The following is a 20,383-nucleotide window of genomic DNA, read 5'->3' as shown; positions in this document are numbered from 1 at the left end:
GGAAGCCCAATTAATATTATGTAATAACCTTTATGTATGGACATGAGAGTTGGACTATGAAGAAAGCTGATCGCCAAAGAATTGATGCTTTTGAACTGTGGTGTTGGAGAAGACTCTTGAGAGTCCCTTGTACTGCGAGGAGATCCAACCAGTCCATTCTAAAGGAGATCAATCCTGGGTGTTCATTGGAAGAATTGATGCTAAAGCTGAAACTCCAATACTTTGGCCACCTCATGTGACGAGTCGACTCACTGTAAAAGATTCTGATGTTGGGAGGGATTGGGGGGCGGGAGGAGAAGGGGACCACAGAGAATGAGATGGCTGGATGGCATCACCGACTCGATGGACATGAGTTTGAATGAACTCCGGGAGTTGGTGATGGACAGGGGGGCCTGGTGTGCTGTGATTCATGGGGTCGCAAAGAGTCGGACATGACTGAGCGACTGAACTGAATAACCTATATGGGGAAATAAACTAGAAAAGAAGATATATATATATATATAATATAAAGACAAATATATTCCCAGGAGTGAATCACTCATATATATATATATATACACACACATGTACATATATGAGGATTATCTGAAAAATGCTTAGAACAGTGTCTGGCATGTAGACACATCAAAAAGTGGTTATTACTATCATCATTTCACATAATTATTGTTAGTAAGTATGTATTGTAGAAAATTAGGAAAACATAAAAATGTTGACAAGAAAAATTAGAAAAACAGAAAAATCTTACCACATTTTGCAATGGATGTTCTTCAAATTATTTTTTAAATAACATATATTAAGTATAAACATACATATTTTCCAAATTTGAGTGACTATGCATTTCACATAAAAATCACACAATAGTTGGAATGCTATGATCTAAAAGGAATACTGGTAGTTATTTCTGAGTGTTGTGATCGTTATAAACATTTTATTTCTTATAAATATATTTATCTTCCTAGTGTTCTAGAAATAGTGTGCATTTGCATGTTTAATTGGTAAAAGTTAAGTATTTAGTACAATTTATATGGGTAGACTTGAAGATATTAGTGATTGAATATCTAAAAACAAAATAGATCTGATAGAGCTGATGGACTTTGTAAGATTCAAAGTGGCATGGTCAAAATCCAGTTAATTCTGTTACACTTCTTTCAAGGCCATAAAAAATAATATGTAAATTTTACACATTAATATATTCTACAAGCAATGTTTTTGCGACTACTTGGAAGACAGAGTAATGTAAGAACTTAAGTATTCTGAGTAGATTTCAATCAGGAAAACATCCTCTCTCATTAGTAAGAATTAATGGACCAAGAGCAAGTGGTTATTAGTTTATGCATTGTACTTTCAAGAATCGTCTCTTTCTCCATATAACTTATTAACGGAAATTTCCTACCCAAGGCCATGTAGAGCACCTCTATAGAGAATCCTTCACACTTCTGTACGATTGATATTTGTCAAGTTGGGCAGTGTTCAGCCTGTGCAACAGTATACAGCCACAGAGCTACATATGAAAAACTCACTACATTGTTCTTTCCTAGGTAAGCCTTTCCTGAACAACCCATATCTTTCCTTCCACTTTGGGTGAATTTTTATTTTCCTCCATTTTGACAAAAGTTCCTTCAACTGTCTTGTATTTTAATGTATTTCCTTATTTGCATTTGTTTGTACAATTTTTTCTTGCTTCTATGCAACTGAAGATATTTGAGGTCAGATAATGTTTCATGCAGCAACACCATGTAGTTATAAATGCAATGATAACAGTTAAGATAAAAATAATGATAATACTAGACAACATTTATTAAGCTTTCACCATATGTCAAGCACAAACTACTCTGAATGGATTATTTTATTTAATGTAACAAAAGCTGTCTGTATTAGAGACAATTACTATTTTATTTTATAAGGAAGAAAACTAGAACCCATCAAGGTTAAGCAACTTGCCCCATGTCAAACTAAGAGTTTGAGTGAATGAGGAAATTAAAAAAAAAATAATGCATTATACACAGCACATTCTTTGGAGCCTGTAATTCAATTTAAATAAATGCAGCTTTCTAGACTATGAGTTTACTGATAGTAGGATTCTTAATTATTACTATTTGAATCCACAGCATGGTGCACTTTATATGTGCTTAATTACTTAGGGGATAAGTGAGTGAATGAATACAGTATGGATTATTTCAGCTATGCATTTGACCCCACTTTTGAATGGCTTGCAGGACAGCCTGCTCTGTACTGAGGGTTGTTTTCTTCTTTCAACCAGGGTGCCTGAAGGATTCTGCTACAGATAAAGAAACTGTGACTCAATACACTCTGATTTACTCAAGGTCGATTACTAAGAGCACATTGTCACAGGAATAGAATCAAGATCTTTTAAACTTCTAGTTCAAAGAAATTTTCCTTATGACCTTCCATCTAGTAGCTGTCACATTGCACACTTTTCCATATACTACATGAAATCCTGAAAGGCAAGAGGATGGGGTATGGGTGTCTTTGGGAAACTCCCTACCAATACTCTTTCTGAGTAGAGTTGACTGCAGGTTTTGGAGAGTGTTTAGAATAACAGGCCTGAGGCCCAGGCTGAGGCCACTGGTCCTATTAGCCATTGAGTTTTTCAGAGTGACATCCTGGCTTCATTTCCTAAATGCATGCAACTTGAGGTATTGTTATTGTTTAAAATTGACAAAAGAACACACTTCTGATCATCTGTATTGCCAGGGGGAGAATAATAGAGCAGAGATTTCTACTCCCTGTTCCTTGGGATTTCACTAAATGGAGCATGCATTCAAAAAATGGAGAGGGAAGAAAGAAGAAAGAAAAGAGAGAAGGAAAGAGAGGGAGGAGGAAAAGCAGAGGAGGATGTTGGAGGGACTCATTTCCAGGGCACAGAGTCATTCCAAAATATCATAAGCAGCAAATTAAACGATCCTTCAGCAAGAATTTTGACAAGGAAATTTCATTAGGGATTTAAATCTCTATAGAAGCTCAAGTTGCTGCATTAAGATATGAAAATTGTGCAAATATTGCTCCTTAGAATAATGTTTGCTGCAGGTCATTGAGTTTCAGGCAATGAAAGTTAGAGTGATAAATGTCATATTGAAAATAACTAGAGGAAGAAAGGGCCTAGGGATGAAAGGATTCCTACAGTTGGAAGCTCAGGCCCTAAAGCCATTTGGATTATAAATTAGATCCCAGCGTCAACTAGTTGTGTGACCTTGGAGGAAGTTTATTTAACATCTCTGAGGCCTAATTTGTTCATCTACAAACTGTGGTAAGATGCCAGTAACTCTGCTGGACTATGATTATGAGAGTTTGATGAGATAATCTAGGTAAAGCCCTTTGGTTCAGTGCCTGACACATGTGTCAGCATGATGATGATGATGAAGAGCAAAGGATCTGGGCTAATATTCATCTGGAAACGACCTCTTGTCAATCACGGTGATAGATGCATATAGGTAGTTTTATTGGCATTATTCAGATAAAAAGACTGAGATTCAGGGGTTTAAAAAATCTGCCAAGGTCACAAAGGAATAAGTGTTTCCATCAGAATCATGTCCATGTTTAGATATCTACATGTTTTTCTCCCTCACTAGCATTGGGGGCCTCAGAGCTAAACGCAGTTTGTACACCTTTGTATGAACATAATCTAACCAATTAGTGGTCCTTGGTAGGTCTCAGATCAGAAAATATTTAGGGAAAGAATAAGTGATTGTATAAGTCAATGGATGCATATGTGAATGAATGGGAGATAAATGCTTTTCCTATTTAAACTGTCTCAGGGACTCATCTATAGGTTTCTCAAAGTTTTTTAGTATAGCTTTTTATTTTTTATTTTTATTTCAAGGTGTATGTTCAGGATCCTCAAGATGGCTGTTCTCCAGGCTCCTGCTCAACCAGCGTCTGTGTCACCTATACTCTACTCTCGTGACTGATGTTCTTACATACTTGCCCAGGCCCCAGCTAATGATTGTTCTAGCTTTAGTTCAGAATGTCTCCACTCTGATAGCTTATCCAAAGAGCAGTGAGGAACACATGCCCCCTGATGGTTCCCATGGTAACCAATGAGCCAACCTGAGGTCAGTTCCCCTTATTACTGGTAATGCTCTCTCCCATTCCCCTCAGTTCAGTTTAGGCTCTCAGTCATGTCCAACACTTTAAGACCCCATGGACTGCAGCACGCCAGGCTTCCCTGTCCATCACTAGCTCCCAGAGCTTGCTCAAACTCATGTCCTTTGAGTTGGTGATGCCATCCAACCATCTTATCATCTGTTGTCCCATTCTCTTCCCACCTTCAATCTTTCCCAGCATCAGGGTCTTTTCCAATGAGTCAGTTCTTCACATCAGGGGGCCAAAGTACTGGAGTTTCAGCTTCAGTCCTCCCAATGAATATTCAGGACTGATTTCCTTTAAGATTGACTGGTTTGATCTTGCAGTCCAAGGGACCCTCAAGTGTCTTCTCCAACACCACATTTCAAAAGCATCAATTCTTTGGCACTTCACTTTCCTTATGGTCCAACTCTCACATCCAAACATGACTACTGGAAAAACCATAGCTTTCACTAGATGGACCTATGCTGGCAAACTAATGTCTTTGCTTTTTAATATGCTGCTAGGTTGGTTGTAGCTTTTTCTTCCAAGGAGCAAGTGTCTTCTAATTTCATGGATGCAGTCTCCATCTGCAGTGATTTTGGAGCCCCCCAAAATAAAGTCTGTTACTGTGTCCATTGATTCCCCATCTATTTGCCATGAAGTGATGAAACTGATTCCATGAACTTTGCTTTTTGAATATTGAGTTTTAAACCAGCTTTTTCACTCTCCTCATACACTTTCATCAAGAGGCTCTTTAGTTCCTCTTTGCTGTCTGCCACAAGGATGGTGTCATCTGTATATCTGTGGTTATTGATATTTCTCTCTGCAATACGGATTCCAGCTTGTGTTTCATCCAGCCTGGCATTTTGGATGATTTACTCTACATATAAGTTATATAAGCAAGGTGACAATATACATTCTTGACGTACTCCTTTCCCAATTTGGAACCAGTACATTGTTCCATGTCTGGTTCTAACTGTTGCTTCTTGACCCGCATACAGATTTCTCAGGAGGCAGATAAGGTGGACTGGTATTTCCATTCCTTTAAGAATTTTCCAGTTCTTTTGTGATCCACACAGTCAAAGGCTTTAGTGTAGTCAATGAAGCAGAAGTAGATGTTTTCTATGGAATTCTCTTGCTTTTCTTATGATCCAATAGATGTTGGCAATTTGATCTCTGGTTCCTCTGCCTTTTCTAAATCCAGTTTGAACATCTGAAAGTTCTCGGTTCACATACTATTGAAGCCTTACTTGGAGAATTTTGAGCATTACTTTACTAGCGTGTGAGATGAGTGCAATTGTGCAGTAATTTGAGCATTCTTTGGCATTGCCTGTCTCAGGGATTAGAATGAAAACTGACCTTTTCCAGTTCTGTGGTCACTGCTAAGTTTTCCATATTTGCTGTCATGTTGAGTGTAGCACTTTCACAGCATCATCTTTTAGGGTTTGAAACAGCTCAGCTGGCATTCCATCACCTCTGCTAGCTTTGTTTGTAGTGATGCCTCCTAAGGCCCAGTTGACTTCGAACTCCGGGATGTCTGGCTATAGGTGAGTGATCAAATCATCGTAGTTATCTGGGTCATGAAGATTTTTTTTTTTTTTGGATAGTTCTTCTGTGTATTCTTGCCACCTCTTCTCAATATCTTCTGCTTCTGTTAGGTCCATACCATTTCTGTCCTTTAGTGTTCCTGTATTTGCATGAAATGTTCCCTTGGTATCTGTAATGTTCTTGAAGAGATGTCTAGTCTTTCCCATTCTATTGTTTTCCTCTATTTCTTTGCATTTATCACTTAGGAAGGCTTTCTTATCTCTCCTTGCTATTCTTTGGGACTCTGCATTCAGATGGATTTATCTTCCCTTTTCTTTTTTCTTTTTCTCCTCTTACTTCTCTTCTACTCACAGCTATTTGAAGGCCTCCTCAGACAACAATTTTGCCTTTTTGCATTTTTTTTTCCCTCAACAAAATCTGCTGCCAAGTCCTATTCACCATCTGACACATAGGGTAGAGGCCTCACTCCTGGGCCCCGCTTTAGATATGGAAGCCCTCCCTATTCATTAAACCATTGATAAGTTTTTCTGCAGACTCTGAGGTTGCCTTTTCTTTGGTCTTGAGCTGTGCAAGCATAAGCCTTGCAGGCCTGTTTTAATGCAGCCGAATACAGGGCATTCTATCATTTTGATTCACACAATGATGTGCCATTTTACAGAAAACAGGATAAAAAGAAAAAAAAGATCACATACTTACATAACCCCAATACTTAAAATTCCCTTTTAGCATTATGGTGTATTTTCCTCCTATTTTTGGAACACGGGAAGTCCTTATTGCAATCTTGAATGAGAATAATTTTCTATCTTTCTGTTTCACTTAATAGGATTATTTCATACAGCTCTTATTTTAATGATAATTTATTAGAACATTATCAATATGCCATATGATGTTCTACTTAAATATAATTTTAAATGTGTCTATTTTCTCACCATTTTAAATATTGTTGCACTAAATATTTTAATGTATGTGGTGTCAACTACAAATTGGCACTTGCCAAGAGCATTGCCAATGACTAAACAACAAGGGCATTTGACACTCCCTTTGCTGAGATTGAACGCTGTGCTGCTATTCAACACCCCCTGAAGGAGTTCACGGTGAAGGGAGGCACTCTGTGCTCCAGGGAATCTGGTGGGACAGGTCTTTAGGTAGTTGGATGTTTTTAGGAATAGATTTTATGATCTCAGTCCTTGCATCTCCTCATATCTAGAAAGGCACCAAATCCCTTCATGGTGCCATCAGATCCTCCTGGCTAGCATAAAACCTTTTATTAAAATGGTTAAAAGGAGTGCTTAATGGTATTGAACTCCCCCTTCACCAAAATCTTATATATTGACCTTTCTCCCACTGTCCCTTTGGAGCAGTCTCTCAGAGCTGAGGTGCTGCCTCCTAGGCTGCAGTCTTCATTTTGCCCCCAATAAAACTTAATTCGCAACTCTCAAGTTGTGCATCTTTTTTTAGTTGACAGTAGGACCAAGGTTTTCAGGGTTGTGACTGATCACAGGATCATTTTTCTTTGAGGAGCACACAGTTCTTATGAAGAGGAAAGTTACCATTTTACATAACCTCCTGCTCCTTTTGCCTCTGTAACTCCACTTGATCCTTGCAAAGTCTGAATCATGTAGGCCATATAGCCTCAGAAAGTGGGGAGTCACAATACTAAGAACTGGAGCTTATCTCACTCACCCTTGTCCTGCTCTTTGCAATCGCCCAGCCCCTGCAAACCTGCTTAATCACTTCTATCCATGTATAAAAATTCTGCAATCCCTTTGATGCTCAGAGCTTGGAGTGTTAACTCCTTTGCACCCACCAGTGTAATAAACCTGAGTTCTCCAGCTCTCCAAGTGTAGTGCTTGGTTTCTCGAGTACTGGCTTCTGCAACATTTCTGGAGGCCCCAGTGAGATTCCAACCATGCCAGCCCCTTGAGAAACCTGACTGGTGGCTCGGCCAGGTGAGAGTGGAGAAGACCTGAGATGAACGAGGAGGTGCACCACCTGATGGTATTCCGGGTTCTCTTTTGGACTGGCATTCTGACTCTCCAGAAAACCGAGCCCTGACCAGACTCATTGAAGCAATGGACCAACTCACCAGGAATGGCCACAGGATCGGGTAAGGCCCCAGAGCCAGTCCCCAGTCAGGTTCTACCCCAGCGGGTAGAAGAGGAGACTGATCATCTCCTTGGAGATCTTAGGAAGAGAGCATCAGATAGGGAGACCTGGGGACTCAGGAAAAGGGAGGCATTGTGATAACCTCTGAGTGACTATGTATGCGTTTAATTGCTGATTGAAGGAAATGAAAGTGAGCTCCACGGTCCTAAGACAATGGAGCCTGAGAAGGTCCAAAACCTGTGGGTCCATGACAACCTCATAAGACTGAAAGGCGGTGTCAGTGGATTTGATCCTGCCCTGAGAGACTGGTTCAGGTCCGGGGTTTATACTGACCTTCCAATGCTAAGAGGCATCTTAAATCTCCCTCAGGAGAGTGACCAGGCAGACAAAAAATGAATGTGAATGAGTTTATGGCCTGATTCGCTTATGCTTCAGGCTCTTTTGTGTGGTTTCATGGCCTTCATGGCTAGAGAGTCCAGGTGGGCCCTATCTTGTGGTTCCGTGGTGGCCTCATAAGGCTCAAGGCAGTGTCGGCCTCTGGGGGACCCAATCCCTCCCTGTAAGACAGATCCAGATCAGGGGTTTATACTGATCTGCCAATGCTAAGAGGTACCTACATTCCCCCTGGGGATATGGCCAAGGGGGCACTGATGGTCTCCTCTTTTGAGGGGGCACCCACTCTTGCTTGTCTTTGCACCACTGACTCAGGGCAGGAAACACAGGGAGGGAGAAATTAATGGTTACTGGTTATTCTTCTGTTGACTGACTCCTTGAGCGGACATCTAAGAGGTTACATTTTCCTCAAAACGCTGCCAGGTAGATTACATTTGTCAACATGCGTGGAAGTTCCTCTAAGCCAACAGTTTTAGATTCCATGATAAAGAACTTTAAGAAGGGCTTTGCAGGGGATTACAGAGTCAAGATGACCCCCAGGAAGCTTCATAACTTATGTGAGCTCAATCGGCCATCCTTTGATGTTGGATGGCTGCCAGAGGGCACTCTCGACCTGCCCACTGTCCAAGCAATGAACCAGGTAGTCACTGGGACTCCAGGACAACCAGGTCAGTTTCCATACATAGACTCCTGGCTTCTAATAACACAGACCCTGCCCCCATGGGCAAGATTTAGCACAACAGACAGGGACAGAGTAGGGTATTTGTGGCCCAACCACTCAGAAAAAAGAGAGAAGAAGGGAAAAAAAATCTATATTCAAGGGATATCCCAGTGGAAGACACCCACTGCTGGCCCTGCCAAACATTCCCCTGACTCCATAAGCCTCAGCACAGCCAGTGCTGGACCCACTGCCAGACAGTCCACCTCCCTCCATGTCCCCCGCACCACCTCATAAACAAGACTCCAGCCCCAAGCCAGTACGGAAGCAACTATGTTTGGTCAAACAATCTAACCAGCTGGTCGTGGCCTGTCATATGCTACTGTGAGAAACTCAAGGTCCTCAACAAGTGAACAGCTCAGTCCAGCCTGGTTGCTCCATCCTCTATTATCAGCCCTTCAGTACTACTGATCTCCTAAACTGGAAACATCATAATCCAGCATACTCTGATAAACCACAGGCAATCATTGACCTCCTAGAGTCCATTTTCCATACCCATCAGCCTACATGGGAAGACTGTTGCCAGCTCTTTATGTCTCTCTTCACTACTGAAGAAAGGTGACCCATCTCAACGGAAGCCCAAAAATGGCTCCAAGGACAAGTCCCTGCAGAGGTCTTAGATATAGAAAGATGGGCACAAGAAGCTATGCCAGAGACGAGACCTAACTGGGATATCAATACCAGAGAAGGACAAGAAACCCTGGGTCACTACCGTGATGCCTTTCTACATGGACTTCAAGCAGAAGCCAAAAAGCCTACCAAAATGTCCAAAATTACAATAATCCAAAAAGCAGATGAGACTTCCACCAATTTCTATGACAGATTGTGTGAAGCATTCCAGAGACACCCCATTCGACCCTGAGACACCCGAGAATCAACGAATGATTAATGCTGCCTTTGTGGCTCAATCCTGTGCAGACATCCAGTGAAAGCTCCAAAAACTGGAAGGCTTCACTGGGATGAATGCTACACAGCTCCTGGAGGTAGCAAATAAAGTCTCTGTGAACCAAGACCATGAAGCCCAAAGAGAAGCAGATAAAAAAATGAAACAGAAAGCAGCCCTGCTAGCAGCAGCACTGAGGAGCTCCAATCAAGTGAAACAGACTGTACTCTTATGGAAAGCAGACACTAAGAAGAGACTGCCACTATGCCATGGCCTATTGCAAAGAGACCGGACACTGGAGGAATAAGTGCCTCCATCACAGAGGGACATCTAAAGGGTTGAAGAAATTCAGTCAACCCAACAAAGAAAGGTACCAACCTGAGCCGGCCATCCAAAACCTCACTGGCCTGGCAGGAGCAGAATCAGACTAGGGAAGACCGGGTTCCCTGATCCTGGGCCCCTGGGAGCACATGGTCACGATAAAAGTAGGGGGCCAATCAGTGACTTACGGTGGCTGCCAGAGCTGAACACTCCGTGGTAACCACACCTGTGGCTCCCCTCACAGGCCAAACAGCAACTGTTTTGGGGGCCACATGGGACATGGCATCCCGCTTATTTTGCAAGGCCCATTCGTGGGATGCCCCAATCCCCTGCTGGGTAGAGACTTACTGACAAAGCTGGGGGCAAAAATCATCTTTGCCCCTGGAAAGTCTGTGAGCCTCACCCTGGGGAGACTATCGGCTCTGATGTTGGCCAAGACCATGCCCAGCGAAGATTGAATGGTGTCTCTATTTCTCAGGAAGGGGACAAATAAATCCCCCTAAGACTGTTAAAAGAATTCTCTGATGTCTGGGAAGAGAAGCGGTCCCCAGGTTTGGCCAAAAACTGTGTCCCCATTGTAGTGGACCTGAGGCCAGGAGCCACTCCTGTTAGACAGAAACAATATCCAGTACCACAAGAGGCATGCCTGGGAATTTGGGACCACATCCAGCACCTACAAGATGCTGAGATCCTAATCGAATGTCAGTCTCCCTGGAACACTCCAATCTTACCAGTCAAAAAGTCTGGAGGGAATGACTACTGCTCTGTCCAGGATGTCCGCACCATCAACAGTGCAGTGATCACCATCCATCCAGTGATCCCAAATTCCTACACTCTCTTGAGTGTCTTACCCACTCAGGCAAGCTGGTTCACCTGCCTCGATCTCAAGGATGCATTCTTCTGCCTCCAGCTGTCACCAGCTAGCCCTTGTTTGCCTTTGAATGGGAAGACCCACACACCGGGAAAAAGACACAGCTGACTTGGACCCGATTGCCACAAAGCTTCAAAAACTCACCTACCCTGTTTGGTGAAGCCCTGGCTGCAGACCTTGCTGCCTTTCGCAGGAAACTTTCAACTGCACCCTGCTCCTGTATGTGGATGACCTGTCGCTAGCCAGTCCCACCCAAGAGGACTGCCGGAGAGGCACCAAAGCCCTATTGGCTCTACTCTCCACCACAGGGTACAAGGTGTCATGGAAAAAGGCTCAGATCTGCAGACAGGAGATGAAGGACCTTGGGTTTGTCATCACAAAAAGGCATTGGGTGCTCAGACATGAGAGGAAGCAAACCATCTGTTCAATACCTCGGCCGGACATCAAGAAAGAAGTTTGTGAGTTCCTCAGGGCTGTTGGATTCTGCCGGATCTGGATACCCGGTTTCTCTCAAATCGCCAAGGCTTTTTTTAAAGCCACAGCAGGGTCTGGTAAGGGCTCCCTGGAGTGGGGACCTGAACAGGAAAAGGCCTTCAAGGAGATAGAGACTCTTGACCAGTGCGCCAGCATTAGAGCTTCCAGATGTGACTTTAACCTCTCTGTACATGAGAAAAATCACACTGCACTGAGGGTTCTCACACAAACAGTTGGGCCATGGCAGCATCTGGTCACATAACTGTCCAAATGACTGGATCCAGTGGCCGCGGGATGGCTGCCATGTTTCCAGGCATTAGCTGCCACACTTCTGGGCATTAGCTGCCACTGTGGTTTTAGTCAGAGAAGCAGAGAAGCTTACTCTAGGACAAAATATAAATGTAAATGTTTCCCATGCTGTTACTGCCCTGATGAACAGCCAGGGGCATAAGTGGCTGACCAACTCCAGCATGATTCACTATCAAGGACTGCTTTGAGAAAACCCATGGGTCCAACTTGAGACTGTGCAGACTCTGAACCCTGCCCACCTTTTTACCTATGGAAGCAGGAACCTCTGATCAACTGTGAGGAGGTCATTGAAGAAATTTAGTCATGCAGGCTGGACCTGACAGACATTTCCCTCCAGAACCCAGACCTGGAACTGTTCACTGATGGAAGTAGTTTCATTCAAGATGGGCAGCGCAAAGCAGGTTATGCCGTAACAACAGCTGATGAGATAGAGAAGGCCGAGGCCTTGCCGCAAGGGCTGTCAACACAATGGGCTGAGCTATGGGCACTCCCCCAGGTGCTAAGGTACGCCGAAGGGACATGAGTCAACATCTATACTGATTCAAGGTATGCCTTTGCTTATTTACATGTTTATGGAGCCATTTATAAAAAAAGGAGACTATTGACACCAAGGGGAAGAGAGATTAAAAAAAAAAAATCCTTCAGCTGTTAGAAGCAGTCTGGAAGCCTTCCCAAGTGCCAGTCATACATTGTAAAGGCCATCAGTGAGGAACTGATCCAATCAGCAAAGGAAATCAGTTGGCTGACCAGACAGCTAAGGAGGCAGAGACCCAACCCAGCCCCACAGTGGGCCCCAAGTCAATCTTTAAGGTCCTCTTGGCACCAGAATTGCCTCCATCCCCAAGATATACCAAAGAAGAAGTCAATGGGCTCTAAATGAGGGAGGAATAAAAGAAAAAGAGGGCTGGTGGAAGCTCCCAAACCAAAGACTCTTTGTCCCCAGCAATATAGCAGACTAGCTGGTAAAACAACATCATGAGACAGCTCATTTAGGAAAAACTGAGCTGGAAAGCTTACTGAGTGGCTACTATTTCGTTCCTAAGCTCCCAACCCTGTGTGCCCAGATCAGAGCTAGATGTGTGACTTGTGCCCAAAACAACACCAGCCAGGGACAAAGACCCAACCAAGGCGTGCAGACAGTTGGGACACTGCCATTTGAAGGTCTAGAAGTGGACTTTACTGAAGTCAAGCCCTATAGGGCCTATACGTATTTACTTGTGATAGTCTGCACATACTCGGGATGGGCTGAAGCCTACCCCATGTGCACTGAATGGACATGAACAGTGACCAAGGCTCTACTAAGAGACATAATCCCGAGACATGGGCTCCTCTCTCCATAGGGTCTGACAATGGGCCAGCTTTTGTGTCTGAGATAATCCAAACTTTATCCAGGACACTGGGAATCAAATGGAAGTTTTAAACCACTTACAGGCCACGGAACTTAGAGAAAGCTGAACACATGAATCGGCCCCTCAAGACTACATTAGCTAAACTCTGACAGCTGACCCAGTTATCTTGGCTCGACATGTTATCTCTAGCCTTACTCCAAGCCCGATACACCCTGAGGTCCTCAAGCTATTCTCCCTTTGAGATCTTATATGGGAGAATACCCCCAGTGATAGGAAAACTCCAGGGAGGCCCCCAACAACTATCTGACCTGGAGATGTCCCAACACCTCCAGGCCCTGGGAAAGTTTTCCACCACATCACCCAAAAAACCTTAGAAAGGACACCCATTCCTTTGGGCAATTGGGTTCTTCCCTATCAGCCAGGAGATGAAGTATGGGTAAAAGATTGGAAAAAGGAACCACTTCAGCCAGTTTGGACAGGCTTCACATGGTCGTCCTGGCAATCCCTACTGCTGTTAAAGTTGCAGGCATCATCCCTCAGATCCACCACACCAGAGTCAAGAAGGCAGTGGCTTCCTATAATGAGGACACCTGGGAAACAGTTCAGGACCCCAAAAATCCCCTTAAGGTCTGGTTCCAAAAACAACAGCCCTCAGCCACGAAGGACGTTGAGCCCCACTCTAGTCACTCCAGAAGCTGACTAGTCAAAGGCAGCAGAAGGTTGAGGATTCTTCAGCCTTGCTCTAGCCACACTCCAGCAGCTGGCTGGTCAACACATGGTGAAAGTTTGAGGATATGTCTATAAAAATATAAATGGATTTTCATTGTCAACCCTGGCCTCTATCACTGATTGGTATTATTGCTGTGCTCTTCACTACAGGACTAGCTTCAGTAGCACTCCAGGACTGGGATTTGGGTCAGAAGCTGTGGTTAGCTCTCGGTTATCTCACAGTAGTGGGAAGCCTCATTCTTATTAGATGTCTCTTATGATCGATTCTCCCTACTTAACTAAATTGCTCATAGTATAGTTGACCCCTCTTCATGATAGCCTCTGTTGCTATAGCCGTGACAACCCAAATATGGGGAGAAAACTTTTTGTTAGTGTTCAGTTACCTGTTATGTGCAGGCTGCTTTGCAGCCTTCTGCTGTCCCTTGCTATAACAGATGGTGCTGTTCCTTATCCATCATGCACCTGTCAACATTACAGTCAACCCTTGGAAAATCATTTACTTAATTAACCATCAGCTAGAACAATGTATAGATAGCCAATCCTATAGGCTAATCACCTACTGCCTTCATAACCAGGCGATGCCCAGGTTACAGAGTTAACTCCCCCTTAGACCCTCATCTGTACCAGGTTCTCAACACAACTCTTTGCCTTCTTAATGACACCAACCCCCAGATGGCCAGGGATTGCTGGCTTTTCTTACCCTTAGCACCGACTTGATGCACATGAGTTTGAGTGAACTCCGGGAGCTGGTGATAGACAGGGAGACCTGATGTGCTCTGATTCATGGGGTCGCAAAGAGTCAGACACAACTGAGCGACTGAACTGAACTGAACTGAGGAGCTCCACAGTACTTAGTTACACCAGTACCAATGAATAATACAACAGCCATGGGAACTCCTATAGATCCACCCTTACAAGGGTCGGTCTTAAGGGCAATTGAGTTAACTCAAAAGGCTCCAGAATGCTTTACAAATGATGGAGGAACTGAACCTGTAGGCAATTTAGCCAGGGACGAATGTAATCAAACTTTAAAAGATGAGTGACCCACTCATCCTCCCACGAACACAGTATGGTGTTGCCCCCATCAAGGCCTCTTTGTGGGACAGTTGTTTACTTATGTCTACCAGTCAATGGGATAGATATCTGCCCCTTAGCTTTCCTCGCTTCCCAGATGAATATTGTCCCTAACAACCAGACTCTCACTGTACCTATGGCAGCACATAAGCAGTCAAAAAGAGCCAACCATTTTATACCCCTACTAGTTGGTCTGGGTGGAGAAGGCAATGGCACCCCACTCCAGTACTCTTGCCTGGAAAATCCCATGGATGGAGGAGCCTGGTCGGCTGCAGTCCATGGGGTCGTGAAGAGTCAGACATGACTGAGCGACTTCACTTTCACTTTTCACTTTCATGCACTGGAGAAGGAAATGGCAACCCACTCCAGTGTTCTTGCCTGGAGAATCGCAGGGATGGGGGAGGCTGGTGGGCTGCCGTCTATGGGGTCGCACAGAGTCGGGCATGACTGAAGCGACTTAGCAGCAGCAGCAGTTGGTCTGGGAACTATGGCTGGGATAGGTATGGGAATAGGAGGAATTGTTTCATCAACCACCTTCTACCATACACTATCCAAGAACTTCACAGACTACATTGAGAGAGTAGCCAAATCATTAGTGGCCTCACAGGACCAACTAGATTCCCTGGCTGAGGTGATATTACAGAATAGGAGAGGGCTAAACCTACTGACAGCTGAAAAGGGAGGACTCTGCCTCTTCTTGAATGAAGAATGTTGCTTTTATGTGAACCAATCAGGAATAGTTATGGACATGGCCCAACAGCTAAGGGAGCAAACCATAAAAAGGAGAGAGGGACTAGCAAATTCCTGGGATAACTGGAACAATATCTGGAGCTGGGCATCGTGACTTTTCCGTTTAACCAATCCTCTCTTCATGTTCTTTGTGGCGCTCCTTTTTGGCACTTGTATTCTCGATGCTATTACCCAGTTCATAACCTCTCAAATTGAACCCATAAAGTTACAAATGATAATAACTCAATATAGCTCCCTGAATGATGGGGAGCTCTGAAAGTCCTACCAAAACATGAGATGATGCTTTCTACAATGAGTGATAGAAGCATCAAGAGAGGGGAATGAAGATGAAAAGTTAAAATTTAACATAACCTCCTGTTCCTTCTGCCTCTGTAACTCAGCTTGCTCCTTGAAAAGTCTGGATCACATAGGTCATGCAGTCTCAGAAAGTGGGGACTCACAATACTAGGAATTGGAGCTTATCTCATTCATCCTTGTCCTGCTCTTTGCAATCGCCCAACCCCTGCAAACCAGCTTAATCATGCCTGTCCATGTATAAAGACTCTGTAATCCCTTTGTTCAGGGCTCAGAGCTTGGAGTGTTAACTCCTCTGGGCCTACCAGCGTAAAACACCTGAATTCTCCAATTCCAAGTGCCGTGCTTGGTTTCTCGACCACTAGTTTCTTCAACACGTACAGTGGCCTCATTCTCAACATTTGCAATGATGGACTATTATGTTTAATAGGATGGCAGAGGTTTTATTAGATTGTATAAAGAAAGGTTATTTTACCTATTTTGTTCCACATGCAAGCCCTGCTCCAGTACCCTGTACCGAACAGGTATTCTACAGCTATATGCTGCTGCTAAGTCACTTCAGCCGTGTCCAACTCTGTGTGACCCCATAGACGGAAGCCCACCAGGCTCCCCCGTCCCTGGGATTCTCCAGGCAAGAACACTGGAGTGGGTTGCCATTTCCTTCTCCAATGTGTGAAAGTGAAAAGTGAAAGTGAAGTCGCTCAGTCGTGTCCGACCCTTAGCGACCCCACGGACTGCAGCCTACCAGGCTCCTCCATCCATGGGATTTTCTAGGCAATAGTACCGGAGTGGCTTGCCATTGCCTTCTCCGACAGCTATATAGGAAAAGAAAAAGACAGGCAGGGAGGGAGGAAGGCAGGGAGCATAGGAAAGAAAGAAAATAATAAAGAGAAGAAAGGAAAAAGGACAATAAAAGGGAATGAAAGAGAAGGGAAGAATAAGGAAGAAGGAAAGGAAAAAAAAAAGAAACAAGTGCTGGAGAAGACTCTTGAGAGTCCCTTGGACTTCAAGGAGATCCAACCAGTCCATTCTAAAGGAGATCAATCCGGGGTGTTCATTGGAAGGACTGATGCTCAAGCTGAAACTCCAATACTTTGGCCACCTCATGCGATGAGTTGACTCACTGGAAAAGACTCTGATGCTGGGAGGGATTGGGGGCAGGAGGAGAAGGTAATGACAGAGAATGAGATGGCTGGATGGCATCACCGACTCGATGGATATGAGTTTGAGTGAACTCTGGGAGTTGGTGATGGACAGGGAGGCCTGGCGTGCTGTGATTCATGGGGTCGCAAAGAGTCGGACACGACTGAGCAACTGAACTGAAGTATATCAAAGTGAATAAAAAGAAAATGAAATCAGCAAACCCATTCTTTTTATGCTTTCTAATGCAGCAAATACATGTCTCTAGCCACAACCATACCTTTTAGACATCAGCTGAGCAACTGGCTAAAACTACAAGATAGAAAAGATACCACACACTCCAGTAACTGTCCCCTACATGGGATACTCCTAGAAACCAGAGCCTCACATTTCAGAGAACAGAGATCAACCATGGCCAGCTTGGTTACTGGCTTTTAGGCAACATCCACTTTTGTTTGCTGTTGCTGCTGCTAAATCGCTTCAGTCATGTCCGACTCTGTGCGACCCCATAGACGGCAGCCCACCAGGCTCCGCCATCCCTGGGATTCTCCAGGCAAGAACACTGGAGTGGGTTCCCATTTCCTTCTCCACCACTTTTCTTTAGGAGAGATAAATTTGCAAAGAAAATAATAGTTAGTGCTCTATGGTGGCAGCTTGCCTTGTCAAGTTAAAACACAAGCACATTGAATCACACAAAAATTTTCTTTTAAAAATATTCTGTTTATTCAGGAAAATGGACTTAAAAATTCAGGGTGGGGGGCAATAAAAATATGCACTTTGAAAATTTGTTGAAGGATGGCTTAACGTGTTCATTATGCAGCAACCTGCACATTCACAGACAGGGTGACCACTGGCTGCCATCAATACATGGTATTTCGCTAAAGTTTATGCTATGCATGTTTGGTATTCAGAAAACCAAAACATTGCTTTTACAATCTGAAAATGCCTGTCATTATCTTCACTGAACTAAACTGATGATTCAATAAAAGTCCCCTTTTCTTAGTGGTGATTCAACTGTAGCAGTCACTGAAAGATCAGATTATTTACAGATAAAGGAAAAATTTCACATTTGACCAGAACTGAGCATACCTGTATAGAACATTATTTTTTACTCCACACAGAGTCAGAAATAAATGGCAATATTTCTTAGCAGCAAATTGTCTTCTTTCATGAACGGAAAAAAAATAATTTGTTGTTGGTACAGTAATCGCTGGTATGTGAATAGGGTTGCTAAAAATAGGGTTTTCACAGTTGGTCTGAAAACTTATTTAATTTTATATGTATATTTCCTTACATCAGGAAGGTTAAAGTTAATAGGGTTTAATGTTTTCACAAATTACCAACCAGAAGGTAAGAAGCAGTGTGATATAACAGTACTCGTAACACTCTTTTGGATAAATAATGTCTTTTATGTTTCTATATCCTTGTTTTCATAATGGGGTGGCAATAAGGGAGCCTGAAAGCTAAGGGAGCAGGATTTGTTGCAGTTCCCACGGGAGGGTAGCAGTGGAGATGAATCTGGAAACCAGGCTCCACCCCCGGAGAAGACCTACACCTCAACAGAGAAACCTTGAGGATGAATGCCTGTCCCCAGCTCCCACCCTCGGCAGCATTCAGAGACACATAACTGAGATCCAGTGGTCAATGAGTTAGCAACTGTGACTCGGAGTTTTATATTGTGTTAGAGACAGAAGAAAAATGCATGACCTACTTGGATCCGATAAGATGGAATCAGTTTTCGGCAGAAATTGATCACAACGGACTCCTTGGTAGCCTTCTTTGCACCTGAGAAAAGGGATAAATGACAAACATACGCATGTGGTTGTGAAAGGTTCGCGATTTCAACGAGCAAAATAGCCACCAATTACATCACCGTGAGAACAGTACATTCATGCTTTTGTGATGCTTGGCTCAGTCTGTTTCTAACACTGTCAGATGGATTCTAGAGTCTATGTCTGTGGAGGGGCGGGGGGAAAGCACCACCTTTCTTTTGTAGTTGTATAGGTAATATCTAGCAAACAAACAACAGCAATTTAAGATTCCCTTCATGGTGTATGAATAATTGTTATCCTCATATTATAATTCTGCAGTTTTCTTTATGCAACATACTGGTCTCTAAAATACTGCAAATGCTCTTTCAGAAAGCATCATATTAAAAGTGTTATTTTTCTAATTAAAAATCATTTTCTAACATAATTGATCAAACATTATCAGTAGATTTGGCCTACTGTTCATTTTCTTCATGTTTTACTAGATGGTTCATTTGCTAATTTTACTTTTATTTTTTACTTAGCAATTTTTCCAGTCAGTGCCACCTAACTACTGGGCCAGAAATAACAACATTTATGTCAGATCTGGCCAAATCAGAAAAGTATCTATCTCTACATGAAAGGTCTCTGCATTTTCTCTAAACTCACATATTTCTCTCCTCATTTTTCTCTTTTATATTTAGCAAACAAGTGCCCGCTTCCTGCAAGGCATTGTCCAGGGAAACTTTCCTAAGGCGGGTGCAATTTGGAGGTGGGGTATTTACCTGAAAGCCCTTGCAATGAGGCATGTCTAGGCAGCCCTGCCTGTCCACGGTCTTTGCTCAATCAAGGCTGGTTGGCTGTCTCAGGACAGTACTGGCTCATCAGTTGACAGTTCAAGGAGCAAATACAACTGAGGCCTCACTCGCCTGCCTCTGAACAATTTGTGTAAGTAAGGAGGTGGCATTTAGTGTTTCTGCTTGAAGCTTAATCTGTCACGCCCAAGTTAAGCAGATAGGCATCCATTGTTGCTCCTGGAATGAATCTGTCCTACTCACTGAGGAGGAAATTGTGCTGCTGGCATAAAAATCAGATTTAAAAAACAATCCTCTGGTTGTTAGAAATCTATGAAATCGACAAAAGAATTCAAAGAGACCATTCTGTCAGAGATGGGAGCCGTGGATTCTCTTAGAATATGCTTTGTTTTCTGAGTGTAATAAACTATTAGATAAGGTCTATTGCAGCTGGAGCCATCACAGTGAAAGGCACCCAGGTAATTTTTCCACCTTTCACTGTGAGCTAAAGTGGAATAAAGGTAATGGGGCAGGTTCTCTTTAGCACCTTTTCAAACCTGGCACCCTAGAGTGTGTTTGGTAATTTTCCCTATAGACTGAGAACAAAGACTTCTGATACATGGACACTTCAAATACCCAACAGGCTATGGAAAGAATTTGTTTAAGCAGACACATTTTCATAAACTTTAAGAAATTCATTTACTGCACTTGAAATAAAGCAGGCATATTACTGATTCGATAATTGTACAAAGTCAGAAAATACTTAAGATGGAAGCACGTTTGTGATGAAAAAATA

The 20,383-nt window shown here is 43.3% G+C and overlaps 1 protein-coding gene across 6 annotated transcripts in view; it reads right to left on the bottom strand.

Annotated features, from left to right (window-relative positions):
- The window catches only part of NRG3 (neuregulin 3), a 1,266,499-nt gene that overhangs the window by 309,730 nt on the left and 936,386 nt on the right, over positions 1-20,383 (bottom strand). For all 6 annotated transcript variants that reach the window (XM_088842474.1, XM_088842475.1, XM_055425322.2 and 3 more), the window contains exon 3: positions 18,757-18,830. In XM_088842474.1, the coding sequence (XP_088698600.1) occupies positions 18,757-18,830 (74 nt within the window). The remainder of the gene's footprint in view (positions 1-18,756; positions 18,831-20,383) is intronic.

The sequence above is a fragment of the Moschus berezovskii genome, chromosome 12 (assembly GCF_049115385.1).
Source record: "Moschus berezovskii isolate FMDL1 chromosome 12, NW_MosBer_1.0, whole genome shotgun sequence".
Classification (NCBI taxonomy): Eukaryota; Metazoa; Chordata; class Mammalia; order Artiodactyla; family Moschidae; genus Moschus; species Moschus berezovskii.
The sequence above is the reverse complement of the archived record's forward strand: the minus strand, read 5'-3'. Positions and strand labels throughout refer to the sequence as shown.